The 18,727-nt window shown below is 51.5% G+C and overlaps 1 protein-coding gene across 1 annotated transcript; it reads left to right on the top strand.

The window, feature by feature from the left end:
- The first annotated feature begins 1,627 nt into the window (after nt 1-1,627).
- On the top strand, nt 1,628-18,573 carry dis3l (DIS3 like exosome 3'-5' exoribonuclease). The gene is made up of 16 exons (XM_079246204.1): nt 1,628-1,751; nt 5,329-5,464; nt 6,380-6,547; nt 6,676-6,754; nt 6,840-7,016; nt 7,212-7,381; nt 7,483-7,644; nt 7,710-7,960; nt 9,982-10,074; nt 10,141-10,429; nt 10,567-10,802; nt 10,870-11,024; nt 11,099-11,277; nt 17,458-17,603; nt 18,003-18,174; nt 18,251-18,573. The coding sequence occupies exons 2-16, from the start codon at nt 5,375-5,377 to the stop codon at nt 18,560-18,562; spliced, it is 2,679 nt and encodes an 892-aa protein (XP_079102330.1). The 5' UTR covers nt 1,628-1,751; nt 5,329-5,374; the 3' UTR covers nt 18,563-18,573.
- The last annotated feature ends 154 nt before the right edge of the window (nt 18,574-18,727 follow it).

The raw sequence follows: 18,727 nt of genomic DNA on the forward strand, positions 1-18,727 counted from the left end.
TGAGGTTATCATCATACTCTCCGGGTCGCGGTGAGGTCATCATCATACTCTCCGGGTCGCGGTGAGGTTATCATCAGACTCTCCGGGTCGCGGTGAGGTCATCATCAGACTCTCCGGGTCGCGGTGAGGTCATCATCATACTCTCCGGGTCGCGGTGAGGTTATCATCATACTCTCCGGGTCGCGGTGAGGTTATCATCAGACTCTCCGGGTCGCGGTGAGGTCATCATCATACTCTCCGGGTCGCGGTGAGGTCATCATCATACTCTCCGGGTCGCGGTGAGGTTATCATCATACTCTCCGGGTCGCGGTGAGGTTATCATCATACTCTCCGGGTCGCGGTGAGGTTATCATCATACTCTCCGGGTCGCGGTGAGGTTATCATCATACTCTCCGGGTCGCGGTGAGGTCATCATCAGACTCTCCGGGTCGCGGTGAGGTTATCATCATACTCTCCGGGTCGCGGTGAGGTTATCATCATACTCTCCGGGTCGCGGTGAGGTCATCATCAGACTCTCCGGGTCGCGGTGAGGTCATCATCATACTCTCCGGGTCGCGGTGAGGTCATCATCATACTCTCCGGGTCGCGGTGAGGTTATCATCAGACTCTCCGGGTCGCGGTGAGGTCATCATCAGACTCTCCGGGTCGCGGTGAGGTCATCATCATACTCTCCGGGTCGCGGTGAGGTTATCATCATACTCTCCGGGTCGCGGTGAGGTTATCATCAGACTCTCCGGGTCGCGGTGAGGTCATCATCATACTCTCCGGGTCGCGGTGAGGTCATCATCAGACTCTCCGGGTCGCGGTGAGGTCATCATCAGACTCTCCGGGTCGCGGTGATGTCATCATCAGGCAAATCCAGAACCGGAACCTGAGCCGTTCAGCTACGGAAGTGGAACCTGAGCCGTTCAGCTACGGAAGTGGAACCTGAGCCGTTCAGCTACGGAAGTGGAACCTGAGCCGTTCAGCTACGGAACTGGAACCTGAGCCGTTCAGCTACGGAAGTGGAACCTGAGCCGTTCAGCTACGGAACTGGAACCTGAGCCGTTCAGCTACGGAACTGGAACCTGAGCCGTTCAGCTACGGAACTGGAACCTGAGCCGTTCAGCTACGGAACTGGACCCTGAGCCGTTCAGCTACGGAACTGGAACCTGAGCCGTTCAGCTACGGAACTGGAACCTGAGCTGGCGGCTCGGCTACCTTCTGACAAACCAGTCCCGCCAGCCTCTGCTCTGTCCAGTCTTTACTGGTTTCTGCCGACTCGGCTGCTTTAAAACGTTGCGTCAATAATGTGATGAAGTTTCCATAAAGTTGGAACGCTGCACGAAGAATGCTTGCTGGGGGAGTAAACACACTATGGATGCTTTGGGAGAAGGGTTGGGAACGCTGTGAGAAGGATTGGGAACGATGGGAGAAGGATTGGAAATGTTGGGAAAAGGATTGGGAGCGCTGGCAGGAGGGATTGGGAACGCTGGGAGAAGAGTTGGGGGAACAATGGGACATGGGTTGGGAATGATGGGAGAAGGATTGGGCACGCTGGCAGAAGGGATTAACGTTGTTGGGATTAAAATGTTTTCCTGTTGGAATTCTGTCTCTTTACCGGCGGTTTTCCCTCTCTCCAGGTACTACAACCGTCTCCGCAGTCTGGTCAAAGATCCGCGACACAACTGCGTCCTGTTTGCCAATGAATTCCAGGAATATTCTTACTGTCCCCGAGAGAAAGGCGAGAGTCAGGAAAAGTGGAAAACCAGGTCAGTTGGGAAATAATCGATAATTTTTCTGATTTACTGAGTAAAGACCAAAATATTTCCCCCCGCCGCCTTCACACGCCATCAGGAAATCTCACGCTCTGCAACGGTAGCTGACAGCTAGCCGTTAGCTTCCTGCTGCTGCTTTTACTGCCAGACACGGTGGAGGCCAAGCGGTCCGTCCCCCTAAAGTGTTCTGACAGCACACGGGACTTTGGTTCCCGGCGCGCTTTGCAGCTGTTTCTGTTGTCAAACATTCGGCATTACTAAACGTGCTGTGGTGGGATGACGTGCTGCCATGATGCTGTCGCCGTGACATGACACTGTTCCATCAGACCGGAGAAAGATCAGGGAGTCCTCTGGTCGTCCCAAACGTCTCCCAGACCTCAGTGCAGCAGAACTTTCTTCTGTCGTCTCTGCACAGTTCCTCGTGTCTCAGCATCGTTGTAGACTTTCCGACGCCACCGTCTCCTGCTGCTAACTCCTGATGTTAACTCCTGTTGCTAATTCTTGCTGTTAACCCCTGCTGCTAACTCCTGCTGCTAACTCTTACTGCTAATTCCTGTTGCAAACTCAAATCAATCAGTAAATCAAAGATACTTTATTCATCCCCGAGGGGAAATTGAGAGTTCAAGCCAGCTCGTCCAAGGTCAGACATACAGACATGTAACATTAATGACAGAAGAGTAATACAGAACCAAGCTTAAGCTTAGGCCATGCAGCTAGTTCACCAGCGCTGCTTTACAAGATAAGAACAGAGATACATTAGGATCATAGTGGGGGTCGAGGCGAAAAAAAATGGTCATGTAACTCTGGACATACAGAGAAAAAAAACCTCATACACTGAAGCACAAACTAAAACAAGACACACAAAGTCCAGGGAGGCATGTGGGAGGGGGCTGGGGGTGGTTGAGGAGGGGGGACAGAGCGTCTATGAACATGTCTTCTTCCATTCTCAGGGGGGTTGCACCGGTCCAAGGCCGCTGGGAAGCCGAATCCAGAAATGATTTGTTTGGGTTCCAGGCGAGGAAAACAATTTGCCCTCGGCCTTGAGTCCATAGCAGGTCTCAGACAGCCGAATGGGGGGGTGTCAATTTCCACCGATTCTAGCAGACATTTTCTCCATGTTATCATTTTGCAGACCAGCTCCGGGACAACAGCCAAATGACCAGTATGGACCAGACTGGTACCCTGCTTACGGTCCAGTCCGGTCAACGCAAGAGTCTGTGCACTGCTAGCCCGGGACCTACTGTTAGAGAATTCAGGCAACCTGCCAGTTGTTGCCAGAATCTCATGGGTCTTCAGGTAGATCAGGACTCCACCAGCGCCTATCAGCAGAATCCCGATCACCAATAATCCAAAGATGTAAACATCCTCCACGTCCTCAGAGGACAGAACTGCCAGACACATCGGTCTCCACCTGGCCCATGAGTCCTGAACGTATCCAGCCGGAAGCGTCCCCACAGGATATGCGGGCTCCCCTCTGCCCGATCTTCAGGTTGAGAAAATTTGATCAAGCGTTGACAGACCATCTGATCAAATCCATGATGTAAATTTGAGTGGAAGTAAAGAGATGTAAAAAGAGGCTCAGAGTCAGACAGGACAAAGTCGCAGGCCAGATGGGAGGGAGGGGAGGAAACAGGAGCAAAGAGAAAAGCGTCCGCCTTCGCTGAGAGCAGGAATGGAGTATCCTGCTGCTAACTCTTGCTGTTAACTCCTGTTGTTAACTCCTGTTGCTAACTCCTGTTGCTAACTCCTGTTGCTAACTTCTGTTGTTAACTCCTGTTGCTAACTTCTGTTGTTAACTCCTGTTGTTAACTCCTGTTGCTAACTCCTGTTGCTAAGTCCTGTTGTTAACTCCTGTTGCTAACTCCTGTTGCTAAGTCCTGTTGTTAACTCCTGTTGCTAACTTCTGTTGCTAACTCCTGTTGCTAACTCCTGATGCTAATTCCTATTGTTAACTCCTGCTGCTAACTCCTGTTGTTATCTCCTGTTGCTAACTCTTGCTGTTAACTCCTGTTGCTAACTCTTGCTGTTAACTCCTGTTCCTAACTTTTGCTGTTAACTCCTGTTGCTAACTCATGTTGTTAACTACTGCTGCTAACTCCTGTTGCTAACTCTTGCTGTTAACTCCTTCTGCTAACTCCTGCTGTTAACTCCTTCTGCTAACTCCTGCTGTTAACTCCTTCTGTTAACTCCTGTTGCTAACTCCCGTTGCTAACGCCTGCTGTTAACTCCTGCTGTTAACTCCTGTTGCTAACTCCTGCTGCTAACTCCTGCTGCTAACTCCTGTTGTTAACTCCTTCTGCTAACTCATGTTGTTAACTCCTGTTGTTAACTCCTGCTGTTAACTCCTGTTGCTAACTTTTGCTGTTAACTCCTGTTGCTAACTCTTGCTGTTAACTCCTGTTGCTAACTCCTGTTGTTAACTACTGCTGCTAACTCCTGTTGCTAACTCTTGCTTTTAACTCCTTCTGCTAACTCCTGCTGTTAACTCCTGTTGCTAACTCCCGTTGCTAACGTCTGCTGTTAACTCCTGCTAGTAAGTCCTGTTGCTAACTCCTGCTGCCAACTCATGTTGTTAACTCCTGCTGTTAACTCCTGTTGCTAACTCCTACTACTAACTCCGTCTGCTAACTCCTGCTGGTAACTCCTGTTGCTAACTCATGTTGTTAACTCCTGTTGCTAACTCCGTCTGCTAACTCCTACTGCTAACTCCTGTTGTTAACTCCTTCTGCTAACTCCTGCTGGTAACTCCTGTTGCTAACTCATGTTGTTAACTCCTGTTGTTAACTCCTGTTGCTAACTCCGTCTGCTAACTCCTGCTGGTAACTCCTGTTGCTAACTCATGTTGTTAACTCCTGTTGTTAACTCCTGTTGCTAACTCCGTCTGCTAACTCCTACTGCTAACTCCTGTTGTTAACTCCTTCTGCTAACTCCTGCTGGTAACTCCTGTTGCTAACTCATGTTGTTAACTCCTGTTGATAACTCCTGTTGCTAACTCCGTCTGCTAACTCCTGTTGCTAACTCCCGTTGCTAACGCCTGCTGTTAACTCCTGCTGGTAACTCCTTTTGCGAACTCCTGGACGGAAATCAAATCAACCTTTCCAACAGGTGTGAACCATGGGAACTTGTGTGATTTAAGAGCCGTGAGCTGATTGTCACGCTACAAGTCTGCTCTTCGACGTCCTTCAGCAGGCTTCAGAGTGAAGTTAAAAGCATAAACCCTGAAATTATTCCAGCAAATTTACATTTACAGGCCCTTGTGACAGCTGAAGGTGACAATTTCCTCTCCTTCAGGTGTACAAGCTACAAAGAAAGCAGGCGGAGTTGCTAATGGCAGCTTAGATGTGAAATAACTTTCCCAGATCTTTGTAAAAAGTGAACTTTTGATGTTCTGTCAAAGGTTTGATGGAGGAAGTCAGACTGCACTGTGATGTTTAAATCGTAAGAGCAAATGTTCTTTTTTTAAGTGAAACTGCTGAAGTTTGGAGCTTCTGCAGACCGTATGGATGCATGTACCTCCTCCGGGAAGCTGGGATTTAACCCCTCGTGTGTGTGTGTGTGTGTGTGTTTGCAGGAGTGTGTATTCTGCTGCAGTGTGGTACTACAACCACCTGGCAGGTATGATGAATGTAGTGATGATCACGGAGGATGATGATGCCGTTGGTCAATACGGCAGCCTCAATTCTGGAGTGTTCGTCATCACTGTCCAGGTAGGAAACACACCTGAACGCTGCGTCGGTACCTGCGTCCTGCAGCCGTGTCGGCTTTTATCTGAGCATGCTCAAAGAGGTTCTGTCCTTGTTTTGGTCCTGCAGAGTTTTAACTTCAGCCTCACAAAGCCTCAGATCCTCCTTTATCTGTATGGTACCTTCCATACATGAAGCAGCGTAAAGTGTTTTACATGTAATACAAACAACAAAGGATACAAATCTATGTACACACACACACACACACATTGTGTATCAGCTCTAGAAGCATCTTCTGTCTGCTTAAACAACAAGTAAATAAATAAAATCATAGCATCTTGCCCGGAACCATATCCTTTCAACCCCAGAGGACGTCACCACTGGAGCAGCCACAGCTCAGGGCGAGCCCCAATTCACACCGCAGCCAAAAGGCTGCAATGCAGGATCCGGCCTATCAGAAGCAATCCCCATGGCAACGACCCTGCATGGCCTCCAGCATGGAGGAAAACTCTGGAATTTACAGCTTAAAAAGATAAAATATGACAAAAGCCAATAAAAACAGTGAAGAAAAATAATAAAAGTAAACAAGATCTGTTAGAAATAAAAAACTTCGGTGACAATAAAAACAAAGTTTTTACATATTTAAATAATGAAATGATAATTTATGATAAAAAATAAATGTGAATGAAACAAACAATCCTGGCAGTAAAAACCAGATCAGACCTTCTAAAAGCTAAACTACGAAGGTCTTCAGCCTCTTTCTCAACATGTATCTGCAGCCGGAGGTCGTCGGGCACGCCGTTCCTCAGACAGGGTCGTCGGGATGACTGTAATAAAATATTCTGTTTTCCTGGGATGTATTTAGAAAAGAGATCAGGGGTTTTATAGTTCATCCTGATTATCACAGCGTGTCCTAAAATGTTTTATCATGTTTTCCAGGAGTATTTGAAGAACTTCTGGCCAGAACTGCAGGCAGCTCATGAGCTCTACAGCTCAATTTGTCAGGCGCTGCAGGAGAAGGAGGGCGAGGATTCCCAGAGAGAGTTCTCTGAACATCTGCCTGCTGAAGTCCTGGAGGCCGGCATCAAGTCCGGACGCTTCATTCAGGTGCAGAACTGCAGGGTCCCTAAAGAGGCGAAGGAATAAATGACAGCATGAGATGGAAGAAACACCAGGCATCTGGTACAGATGCGAGCTTGCAGTTTGAAGGTGTTGGTTGTCCCCGTTTCCATCAGGGTACTCTAGATGTGAGCAAGCACCGAGCCCAGAATGAGGCTTTCGTCACCAACGAGGGTCTGACCAACAAGAACGCAGGTGCAGAAAACCACAGTAACGTCACCCGTTTCTGCGAACAGGCAGCAGGAGAAGAAGAATCCAGCTTCTGTTCACCTCGTTCCAGATCTGAGAGGTGGCGTGCTGGTGTACGGCGGTAAGAACCGGAACAGAGCCGTGCACGGCGACATGGTGGCGGTGGACCTGCTGCCTGAGAGCGAATGGAGAGGGAAAGCCACGGCGCTGACGGAGGGACAGGATGAGAAAACCGGTGAGGACACCAAGAGCAAACCCATGCCGACAGGTGAGAGCGTCCAGCCCGACTGCTGGGTATATTCCAGTATTATCTGCGTAGAGGTGTAACTGGGAATTATGAGCCAGCATCTCCTGGGCTCTGCGGCCGTTCCTGCAGCCTGACGAAACGTTTTCAGCAGTTATACGAGCTGTGAAAGCTTCCTGAAAATAGCAAATAACAGAGTTGTGACATTAATACGGTCAGGTCGCATTGTTGGGATCCTGCAGAGGAACTGGAGGGACTACGTGGTGACTTTCCCCCCCAGGGACAGGACACAGTCCCAGAGCAGGAATTCCCAACGCATCCTGGTGATACCCTGGGACCGTCGCGTCCCCAAGATCCGTATCAGCACCCAGCAGGCGGACACTCTGCAGGTCTGAGTCCGATTGTCGGCTTCGTTCTTGCTGAATTTCATTTGCAATGAAAATCTGATCGATGCAACAGCTGTTAACCTGCAAGCATCCGTCTCCTTCAGGACCACAGGGTGGTGGTGCGCATTGATTCATGGGAAAGCACATCGCTGTATCCCAACGGACACAGTGTACGTGTTCTGGGCCGGGCCGGCGAGCTGGAGACCGAGGTCCAGACCATCCTCATAGAGAACTGCATCCATGTGCCTCCGTTCTCCGACGCCCAGGTCAGAGCTGAAAGCCTTGCAGCCTTCCATCTTTACAAACTAACATCTGACTTGTTGACCCTCAGCTGAGAGAGATGCCGGTAAATTCCCCCGAGAAGCCGTGGAGAGTGGACCCGGCTCAGGTGGCACAGCGGCGCGACATTAGAGGGTCTCACTTGGTGTTCAGCATCGATCCGCGGGGCTGCGAGGACGTGGACGACACGCTGTCGGTCCGCAGCCTTGCTGACGGGAAGCTGCTGGAGCTGGGGGTCCACATCGCAGACGTTACTCACTTCGTCCCCGAGGGCTCGCTCACCGACTTGGAGGCTCGATCCCGGTGAGCGAGTTTGTTTACGCTTGTTACCGCCGAGGCTCAGATGAAGCTCCAGATCCACAAAGAGTTTTACAATAAGAATAAATAAATTCCAAACCAGAATATTTCCAAACACTTGATAAGTAAATCCCGCGCTGCGTAGTGGCGGCAGAGACTAGCGGCAGCGCAGGCCTGCAGCGGAGGCTAGCGGCGGCATGGACTAGCGGGGGAGGCTAGCAGCGGTGGAGGCTAGCAGCAGCGGAGGCTAGCAGCGGCGGAGGCTAGCAGCGGCGGAGGCTAGCAGCAGCGGAGGCTAGCAGCAGCGGAGGCTAGCGGCGGCAGACACTAGCGGCAGAGACTAGCGGCGGAGGCTAGCAGCAGCAGAGACTAGCGGCGGCAGAGACTAGCAGCAGAGACTAGCGGCGGCAGAGACTAGCGGCGGAGGCTAGCAGCAGCAGAGACTACCGGCGGCGGAGACTAGCAGCAGAGACTAGCAGCGGAGACTAGCGGCGGAGACTAGCGGCAGAGACTAGCGGCGGCAGAGACTAGCGGCGGCGGAGACTAGCAGCAGAGACTAGCGGCAGCGCAGGCCTGCAGCGGAGGCTAGCGGCAGCAGAGACTAGCAGCAGAGACTAGCGGCAGAGACTAGCGGCAGCGCAGGCCTGCAGCGGAGGCTAGCGGCAGCAGAGACTAGCAGCAGAGACTAGCGGCAGAGACTAGCGGCGGAGACTAGCAGCGGAGACTAGCGGCGGAGACTAGCGGCGGAGACTAGCAACAGAGACTAGCGGCGGAGACTAGCGGCAGAGACTAGCAGCAGAGACTAGCGGCGGCAGAGACTAGCGGCGGAGGCTAGCAGCAGCAGAGACTACCGGCGGCGGAGACTAGCAGCAGAGACTAGCAGCAGAGACTAGCAGCAGAGACTAGCGGCGGCAGAGACTAGCGGCGGAGGCTAGCAGCAGCAGAGACTACCGGCGGCGGAGACTAGCAGCAGAGACTAGCAGCAGAGACTAGCAGCAGAGACTAGCGGCGGCAGAGACTAGCGGCGGAGGCTAGCAGCAGCAGAGACTACCGGCGGCGGAGACTAGCAGCAGAGACTAGCAGCAGAGACTAGCAGCAGAGACTAGCAACAGAGACTAGCGGCAGAGACTAGCAGCAGAGACTAGCGGCGGCAGAGACTAGCGGCGGAGGCTAGCAGCAGCAGAGACTACCGGCGGCGGAGACTAGCAGCAGAGACTAGCAGCAGAGACTAGCAGCAGAGACTAGCGGTGGAGACTAGCAGCAGAGACTAGCGGCGGCAGAGACTAGCATCAGAGACTAGCATCAGAGAATAGCATCAGAGACTAGCGGCGGAGACTAGCAGCAGAGACTAGCAGCAGAGACTAGCGGCGGAGACTAGCAGCAGAGACTAGCGGCGGAGACTAGCATCAGAGACTAGCATCAGAGACTAGCGGCGGAGACTAGCAGCAGAGACTAGCAGTGGAGATTAGCAGCAGAGACTAGCGGCGGAGACTAGCATCAGAGACTAGCGGCGGAGACTAGCATCAGAGACTAGCGGCGGCAGAGACTAGCGGCAGCGCAGGCCTGCAGTGGAGGCTAGCGGCAGCAGAGACTAGCGGTGGAGATTAGCAGCAGAGACTAGCGGCGGAGACTAGCATCAGAGACTAGCATCAGAGACTAGCGGCGGCAGAGACTAGCGGCAGTGCAGGCCTGCAGTGGAGGCTAGCGGCAGCAGAGACTAGCGGTGGAGATTAGCAGCAGAGACTAGCGGCGGAGACTAGCATCAGAGACTAGTGGCGGCAGAGACTAGCGGCAGCGCAGGCCTGCAGCGGAGGCTAGCGGCAGCAGAGACTAGCGGCAGCGCAGGCCTGCAGCGGAGGCTAGCGGCAGCAGAGACTAGCAGCAGAGACTAGCGGTGAAGATTAGCAGCAGAGACTAGCGGCGGAGACAAGCATCAAAGACTAGCGGCTAGCAGAGGCTAGAGCCTCACCAAGATTTAAAAGAACATGCTGCTACATGACAACCGCTTTTCTTCTTCATGTCCTCAGAGCCACCACCTACTACCTGGCTGACCGCAGGTACGACATGTTACCTGCCGTCCTCAGCGCAGACCTCTGCTCGCTGCTGGGAGGAGTCGACAGGTGAGTGTAGCCGAAGCCACAATGACAAACACGTTAAGGCGCCATCAGTGAAACCTTCTCCTTCAGGTACGCCATGAGCGTTCTGTGGGAGCTGGATGCTCAAACGCTCGCCGTCAACAAGGTGTGGTACGGTCGCACGTTGATCCGCTCCGCCTACCAGCTCCACTACGAGCTGGCCCAGGCACTCCTGAACGGAGAAGAGGCCGAGGTCCTGGAGCTGGCCCGGCTGGGCTCCGAGGAGAGGGATGGCAAGCTAGCTGAGCTCATCCAGGCGCTGGAGATGCTGACGCGTGTCGCCCGACACCTGCGAGCGCAGAGGGACCGAGGAGGAGCTCTGGAGCTGGAGGGGCTGGAGGTACCGCTGCTGGCAAAGCTCTCATCAGCCCCAAAACACTTTCAGGATGTAGAAAATATAGCGCTAAGAAGGCTTCTGCGTGTAGGGTCGCGCTTCCCTGTACGGGGATCAGTTCTGGGTTTTTCTCCCACTTTTAGGTTCGAGCCCAGCTGGACGAGGACAAGAACATCACAGCCCTCGTCCCCCGGCAGCCCCTGGAGGTACACGAGACCGTGGCCGAGTGCATGATCCACGCCAACCACTGGGTGGCTCGCAAAATCCAGGAAGCCTTCCCCTCTCAGTCGCTGCTGAGGCGCCACCCGGCACCGCGGGAGGAGCTGTTCAGCCAGCTTGTGGACACTGCCAAGGCCCGCGGGTTCCCCATGGACACCAGGTGTGGAGGCTGCTAGCGTTGTTTCCTACCTGGAGGCTTAGCTCTGAACCCGACTCTGCTCCCGCAGGACCAACAAGGCCTTGGCCAACTCTTTGGATGGAGCCGTGGACCAGCAGGACCCACTGGTGAACAAGCTGCTTAGAATGATGGCCACCCAGGCCATGTCGCAGGCGGTGTACTTCTCCACCGGTGCCGAGCCCGTGGACCGCTTCTACCACTACGGTAACTTCCAGTCTGAGTTTGCATCGTAAAGAGTCAAAGTGGCAAAGATGAAACGTTTCGCTGTTCTCCTGCAGGTCTGGCTCTGGACCGCTACACACACTTCACCTCGCCCATCCGTCGCTACGCCGACATGGCGGTCCACCGCCTCCTCACTGCAGCCCTGCAGGTGGAGCGGGGCGGCAGTCCTGATCCGCCTCTGGCCAGTAACAGGGAGGTGGAGGAACTGGCTCAGCACATCAACAACAAGAACCGGGTCAGAACTGGAAACTTAGTCTAGGATCACTGATCCAAGGTGCTTTTTGTATACGCTGGCCAAACCACGGCGACCTTATAAACACCAACGTATGTCAGCCTTCGTCTGGAAGCCATTTTATCTCACTTAAAGGTGTTTTTATTCTTGTCTTGTCCTTTGGCAGACGCTTATATCCAAATGCGACTTGCATATGAGAGTGAGAACAAGCAGGAAATCAACCAGTAGAGGAAGGTGCTGGTCAGACTGGTGCCAGTCCAGTCCGGTGTTGACGTGTAGAGCTACAGGCTTTTGTTTTTATATAGTAAGAAATTTCCGTCAGCACGCCCCCCACAGAATAACTACCAACATGGATTCTGACGGCTCGCCATTGGAAACATTCAGGTTTTTATAGAAATGAACAGACGAGATGTATGGAAGCTGTTTAATGGCTAAATAAAATCAGTAAAACTGCAAACATGCGACAGCAGCTCCACCCAGCCCAGTTATGCCGAGCGGACACTGTGCGATTATACAAATCTGACTGTCGGGGAAATGCTCCCACTGCACAACCGGGTTTGTCCCTCTACTCTATCTGACCCGACGACATGTGTACTCATACTGTACGACTGCTGTCAGACACCATTATTGACAACCACGACTAGTTGTCGGTGTCAGTCGGCGCGTGACGGCACGACGTGCTTGAGTGTGAACAACGAAAAACAAAGGTTCCTAGTTCCTATGACAACCACAGCGTGCCTGACAACAAGATGGCGAGCAGGCAGCACGTTGTTGCAGTTGTGTGCGCTGTCTTGTGCGCTGAAATGAAAAACAAAAGAAAAGCTCGTCTTCTCTCCATAGCTCTACTAATCTCTCTTCTAGCAGCTGTGTCCACCGCACACGTCTGAAGTTGGGGTTGCCCGTCATTGTTTAAAGCTCCACCGGTGTCTTCTGCGCAGGTGCGAACGTAGAATCGTGACGTATCACCGCTCACACTGTACGAGCGACGGCGAACATTTCTGATATGCCAGAAGTTTGATCGGGAGGTCGCAGCATCATCGTTAGAACGTAGCAGCAATTAATCCTTCCTCGTGAGTGTTCTCACACTGTACGGCTCACGACCTCCCGACCGGACATCCCGACGCTACCATGTTGATGACGCAGCGTGGTCTGCGACAGCAAAATCCTGGTGAAATCGCCTCGATTTCTCCATTAGAGGAGCTGCTCATTCCTGTCCCATTACAACATTTTTCCTGAAGATCCCAGCCAAACATTTAAAGACGGAATATTTTGGATTATTTATGGTTCCACTTCAGTAAAAGCAAATGGAGATAAAGTTCATTGTATAAATGGATACTGAACGGAGTATAAAGTCATTTTAAAGGACACTTCAAAATCCAGATTATCGCTTAATAATCTAATCGCAGCTCCCTGAATCGTAATCCCATATCTCGCCTTCAACACTGAGCTGGCCGAGAGGCGCCAGGAGAAGATATTCAGTCTGCAAGGTAAAAAACGTTTTTCACAGCTGCACAACTAAGATGTCTGCAGAGCATATATATTTAACTCGTACGGGGATGTTAACTATAACATGACCAAACATTAGTTTGGAGCACCATGAACACTACAAGCACATGGAACCCATCACACACCCCTCCATTAAACACTACAAGCACATGGAACCCATCACACACCCCCTCCATTAAACACTACAAGCACATGGAACCCATCACACCCCCCTCCATTAAACACTACAAGCACATGGAACCCATCACACACCCCCTCCATTAAACACTACAAGCACATGGAACCCATCACACCCCCCTCCATTAAACACTACAAGCACATGGAACCCATCACACCCCCCTCCATTAAACACTACAAGCACATGGAACCCATCACGCACCCCCTCCATTAAACACTACAAACACATGGAACCCATCACACCCCCCTCCATTAAACACTACAAACACATGGAACCCATCACACCCCCCTCCATTAAACACTACAAACACATGGAACCCATCACACCCCCCCTCCATTAAACACTACAAACACATGGAACCCATCACACCCCCCTCCATTAAACACTACAAACACATGGAACCCATCACACCCCCCTCCATTAAACACTACAAACACATGGAACCCATCACACCCCCCTCCATTAAACACTACAAACACATGGAACCCATCACACCCCCCTCCATTAAACACTACAAGCACATGGAACCCATCACACCCCCCTCCATTAAACACTACAAACACATGGAACCCATCACACCCCCCTCCATTAAACACTACAAACACATGGAACCCATCACACCCCCCTCCATTAAACACTACAAACACATGGAACCCATCACACCCCCCTCCATTAAACACTACAAGCACATGGAACCCATCACGCACCCCCTCCATTAAACACTACAAACACATGGAACCCATCACACCCCCCTCCATTAAACACTACAAACACATGGAACCCATCACACCCCCCTCCATTAAACACTACAAACACATGGAACCCATCACACCCCCCTCCATTAAACACTACAAGCACATGGAACCCATCACGCACCCCCTCCATTAAACACTACAAACACATGGAACCCATCACACCCCCCTCCATTAAACACTACAAACACATGGAACCCATCACACCCCCCTCCATTAAACACTACAAGCACATGGAACCCATCACACCCCCCCTCCATTAAACACTACAAGCACATGGAACCCATCACGCACCCCCTCCATTAAACACTACAAGCACATGGAACCCATCACACACCCCCTCCATTAAACACTACAAACACATGGAACCCATCACGCCCCCCCTCCATTAAACACTACAAACACATGGAACCCATCACACCCCCCTCCATTAAACACTACAAACACATGGAACCCATCACACCCCCCTCCATTAAACACTACAAACACATGGAACCCATCACACCCCCCTCCATTAAACACTACAAGCACATGGAACCCATCACACCCCCCCTCCATTAAACACTACAAGCACATGGAACCCATCACGCACCCCCTCCATTAAACACTACAAGCACATGGAACCCATCACGCACCCCCTCCATTAAACACTACAAGCACATGGAACCCATCACGCACCCCCCTCCATTAAACACTACAAACACATGGAACCCATCACGCACCCCCTCCATTAAACACTACAAACACATGGAACCCATCACGCACCCCCTCCATTAAACACTACAAACACATGGAACCCATCACGCACCCCCTCCATTAAACACTACAAGCACATGGAACCCATCACGCACCCCCTCCATTAAACACTACAAACACATGGAACCCATCACGCACCCCCTCCATTAAACACTACAAGCACATGGAACCCATCACGCACCCCCTCCATTAAACACTACAAGCACATGGAACCCATCACGCACCCCCTCCATTAAACACTACAAACACATGGAACCCATCACGCACCCCCTCCATTAAACACTACAAACACATGGAACCCATCACGCACCCCCTCCATTAAACACTACAAACACATGGAACCCATCACACACCCCCTCCATTAAACACTACAAGCACATGGAACCCATCACACCCCCCCTCCATTAAACACTACAAACACATGGAACCCATCACACCCCCCCTCCATTAAACACTACAAACACATGGAACCCATCACACCCCCCTCCATTAAACACTACAAGCACATGGAACCCATCACGCACCCCCTCCATTAAACACTACAAACACATGGAACCCATCACGCACCCCCTCCATTAAACACTACAAACACATGGAACCCATCACACCCCCCCTCCATTAAACACTACAAGCACATGGAACCCATCACGCACCCCCTCCATTAAACACTACAAACACATGGAACCCATCACGCACCCCCTCCATTAAACACTACAAGCACATGGAACCCATCACACACCCCCTCCATTAAACACTACAAGCACATGGAACCCATCACACACCCCCTCCATTAAACACTACAAACACATGGAACCCATCACACCCCCCTCCATTAAACACTACAAGCACATGGAACCCATCACGCACCCCCTCCATTAAACACTACAAACACATGGAACCCATCACGCACCCCCTCCATTAAACACTACAAACACATGGAACCCATCACACCCCCCTCCATTAAACACTACAAGCACATGGAACCCATCACACCCCCCTCCATTAAACACTACAAACACATGGAACCCATCACGCACCCCCTCCATTAAACACTACAAACACATGGAACCCATCACACCCCCCCTCCATTAAACACTACAAACACATGGAACCCATCACGCACCCCCTCCATTAAACACTACAAACACATGGAACCCATCACACACCCCTCCATTAAACACTACAAGCACATGGAACCCATCACGCACCCCCTCCATTAAACACTACAAACACATGGAACCCATCACGCACCCCCTCCATTAAACACTACAAGCACATGGAACCCATCACGCACCCCCTCCATTAAACACTACAAGCACATGGAACCCATCACACACCCCCTCCATTAAACACTACAAGCACATGGAACCCATCACACCCCCCTCCATTAAACACTACAAACACATGGAACCCATCACGCACCCCCTCCATTAAACACTACAAACACATGGAACCCATCACGCACCCCCTCCATTAAACACTACAAGCACATGGAACCCATCACACACCCCCTCCATTAAACACTACAAACACATGGAACCCATCACACACCCCCTCCATTAAACACTACAAACACATGGAACCCATCACGCACCCCCTCCATTAAACACTACAAACACATGGAACCCATCACGCCCCCCCTCCATTAAACACTACAAGCACATGGAACCCATCACGCACCCCCTCCATTAAACACTACAAACACATGGAACCCATCACACCCCCCTCCATTAAACACTACAAGCACATGGAACCCATCACGCACCCCCTCCATTAAACACTACAAACACATGGAACCCATCACGCACCCCCTCCATTAAACACTACAAGCACATGGAACCCATCACGCACCCCCTCCATTAAACACTACAAACACATGGAACCCATCACGCACCCCCTCCATTAAACACTACAAGCACATGGAACCCATCACGCACCCCCTCCATTAAACACTACAAGCACATGGAACCCATCACGCACCCCCTCCATTAAACACTACAAACACATGGAACCCATCACACCCCCCTCCATTAAACACTACAAGCACATGGAACCCATCACACACCCCTCCATTAAACACTACAAGCACATGGAACCCATCACGCACCCCCTCCATTAAACACTACAAGCACATGGAACCCATCACACCCCCCTCCATTAAACACTACAAGCACATGGAACCCATCACGCACCCCCTCCATTAAACACTACAAGCACATGGAACCCATCACGCACCCCCTCCATTAAACACTACAAGCACATGGAACCCATCACGCACCCCCTCCATTAAACACTACAAACACATGGAACCCATCACACCCCCCTCCATTAAACACTACAAACACATGGAACCCATCACACACCCCTCCATTAAACACTACAAGCACATGGAACCCATCACGCACCCCCTCCATTAAACACTACAAACACATGGAACCCATCACACCCCCCTCCATTAAACACTACAAACACATGGAACCCATCACGCACCCCCTCCATTAAACACTACAAGCACATGGAACCCATCACGCACCCCCTCCATTAAACACTACAAGCACATGGAACCCATCACGCACCCCCTCCATTAAACACTACAAACACATGGAACCCATCACGCACCCCCTCCATTAAACACTACAAACACATGGAACCCATCACGCCCCCCCTCCATTAAACACTACAAACACATGGAACCCATCACGCCCCCCCTCCATTAAACACTACAAGCACATGGAACCCATCATGCTCTCGTGTTTACGTCTACATATATGGTTTCTTCGGTTTTCTATAAGAGGAGTTAACACCGCAAAAAAAACACCTTAAACTCCTTACTTCTGTCTGACCCGGACGAAGGCTGGAAGGTTGATGTTTGTAAATGTCAATAAGACTATAGCGTTAAAAGAATATCTATCATATCTAAGACTGGAACTGTTCTGAGGATTCGGTTCTTTCTGGGTAAATAATCCCTTTTGGTTTCTCTGATGGTTCCAGGCGGCTCAGCGAGCCCAGAATTTGTCCACTGCCTTGTTTCAGTGTCTTTACTTCAAGCAAAGAGATCCTCAGACCGACCCTCGCTGCGTGGCCGATGCCGTGGTCTACGCCATCAGAGACAATGGCATCTTGGTGTTCGTCTCAGAGTAAGAAACTGGTCCAGGCTCCGGTTCGGACCTTTACACACTGACTGCAGATTTTTACATGAACGTTCACATCAGTTAAGAAACTCCGCCCATAGATTTTGCGAGTTTTATTTATTCAAACAGGAGTATTTTTCTTCATATTGACACCAGATACAGAATGAACCAATCACAGAACTCGTGTTGACAGCATCCTGAAGCTGCGTGGTCCAGCTTCAGCCGGCGGACTAGTTCTCTGGGTTCTGTTTGTTCACATCAGTGCAAAGGCCTCAAGATGCTGTTTCTTCACGTTTGTTAGGGTTCTGTGAAATGTCCTTAGGCCAAAGGCGTTGCTGGAAATGCAGAACAGCCTGCTGGTTCTGGGGCCGTCCTGTCTGACCACAGGTCTTTTACCGTCTTAAGGTATGGCGTGAAGGGCCCGGTGTACATGAAGAACAAAGAGGGTCGGGTGGTGTCGGTGGGGCCCGATGGCAGCTGTGAGTGGCAGAGCGGCTCCGTGCGACGATACCCGGACCATATCACCACCACCTCCAGCTGCGGGACCTCCACCTTCAGGCTGTTCGACCACATCACCGTGAGTAAACATGGCAGCAGGTTCCGTTCAGATGTTTGGTCCATAAAACCGAGAAGTCACTTGTCTTCCCTCTCAGGTTCGTATTTCCGTCCAGTCCATGGCTTGTCACTCCGACACCCTGAACATGGAGGTCATCAGCAACAAGCCACACTGCAGCGCAGAACCTCAGCAGCCGCCCTCGCAGGCCCGCAGCCATCTGGTCCAAGAAGTGGTCCGGCTGGCCGAGGAGGCCCAGGACAAGGCGGCCCAGGGACCCAAACTCTCCAGGGAGGAGAAGGAGTTCCACCAGAGCAGAACTCCAAATCTCTACTCTCTGCTGGAGGAGGTCCGAGAGCTGGCGCTGCTGGACCTGGTGGCGGCCTCGCAGGTCTGCGTGGCCTCAACGTAGATGCCAGAATCCGCCAGAATCCACCAGAATCCACCAGAACAGGACGGCCATGGTATTATTTCCCACCTCAGAGGAAACACATTCACCAAGCTGGTCTGAAGACCCGAACCAGACGTTTCATGGGTTTTTCCAGCACCAAGGACGCTCATGATGTGGAAAACAGAC

The sequence above is a fragment of the Telmatherina bonti genome, assembly GCF_933228915.1.
Source record: "Telmatherina bonti genome assembly, chromosome: 1".
In the NCBI taxonomy this organism is placed as follows: domain Eukaryota; kingdom Metazoa; phylum Chordata; class Actinopteri; order Atheriniformes; family Telmatherinidae; genus Telmatherina; species Telmatherina bonti.

Excerpts from the sequence above, each read along its gene's own strand:
- dis3l (XM_079246204.1), top strand. The coding sequence starts at position 5,375 with ATGATGAATGTAGTGATGATCACGGAGGATGATGATGCCGTTGGTCAA. Across the intron at positions 10,430-10,566 it reads TGGAGCTGGAGGGGCTGGAG|GTTCGAGCCCAGCTGGACGA; the intron begins GTACCGCTGCTG and ends TCCCACTTTTAG. Across the intron at positions 17,604-18,002 it reads ATCTTGGTGTTCGTCTCAGA|GTATGGCGTGAAGGGCCCGG; the intron begins GTAAGAAACTGG and ends TACCGTCTTAAG.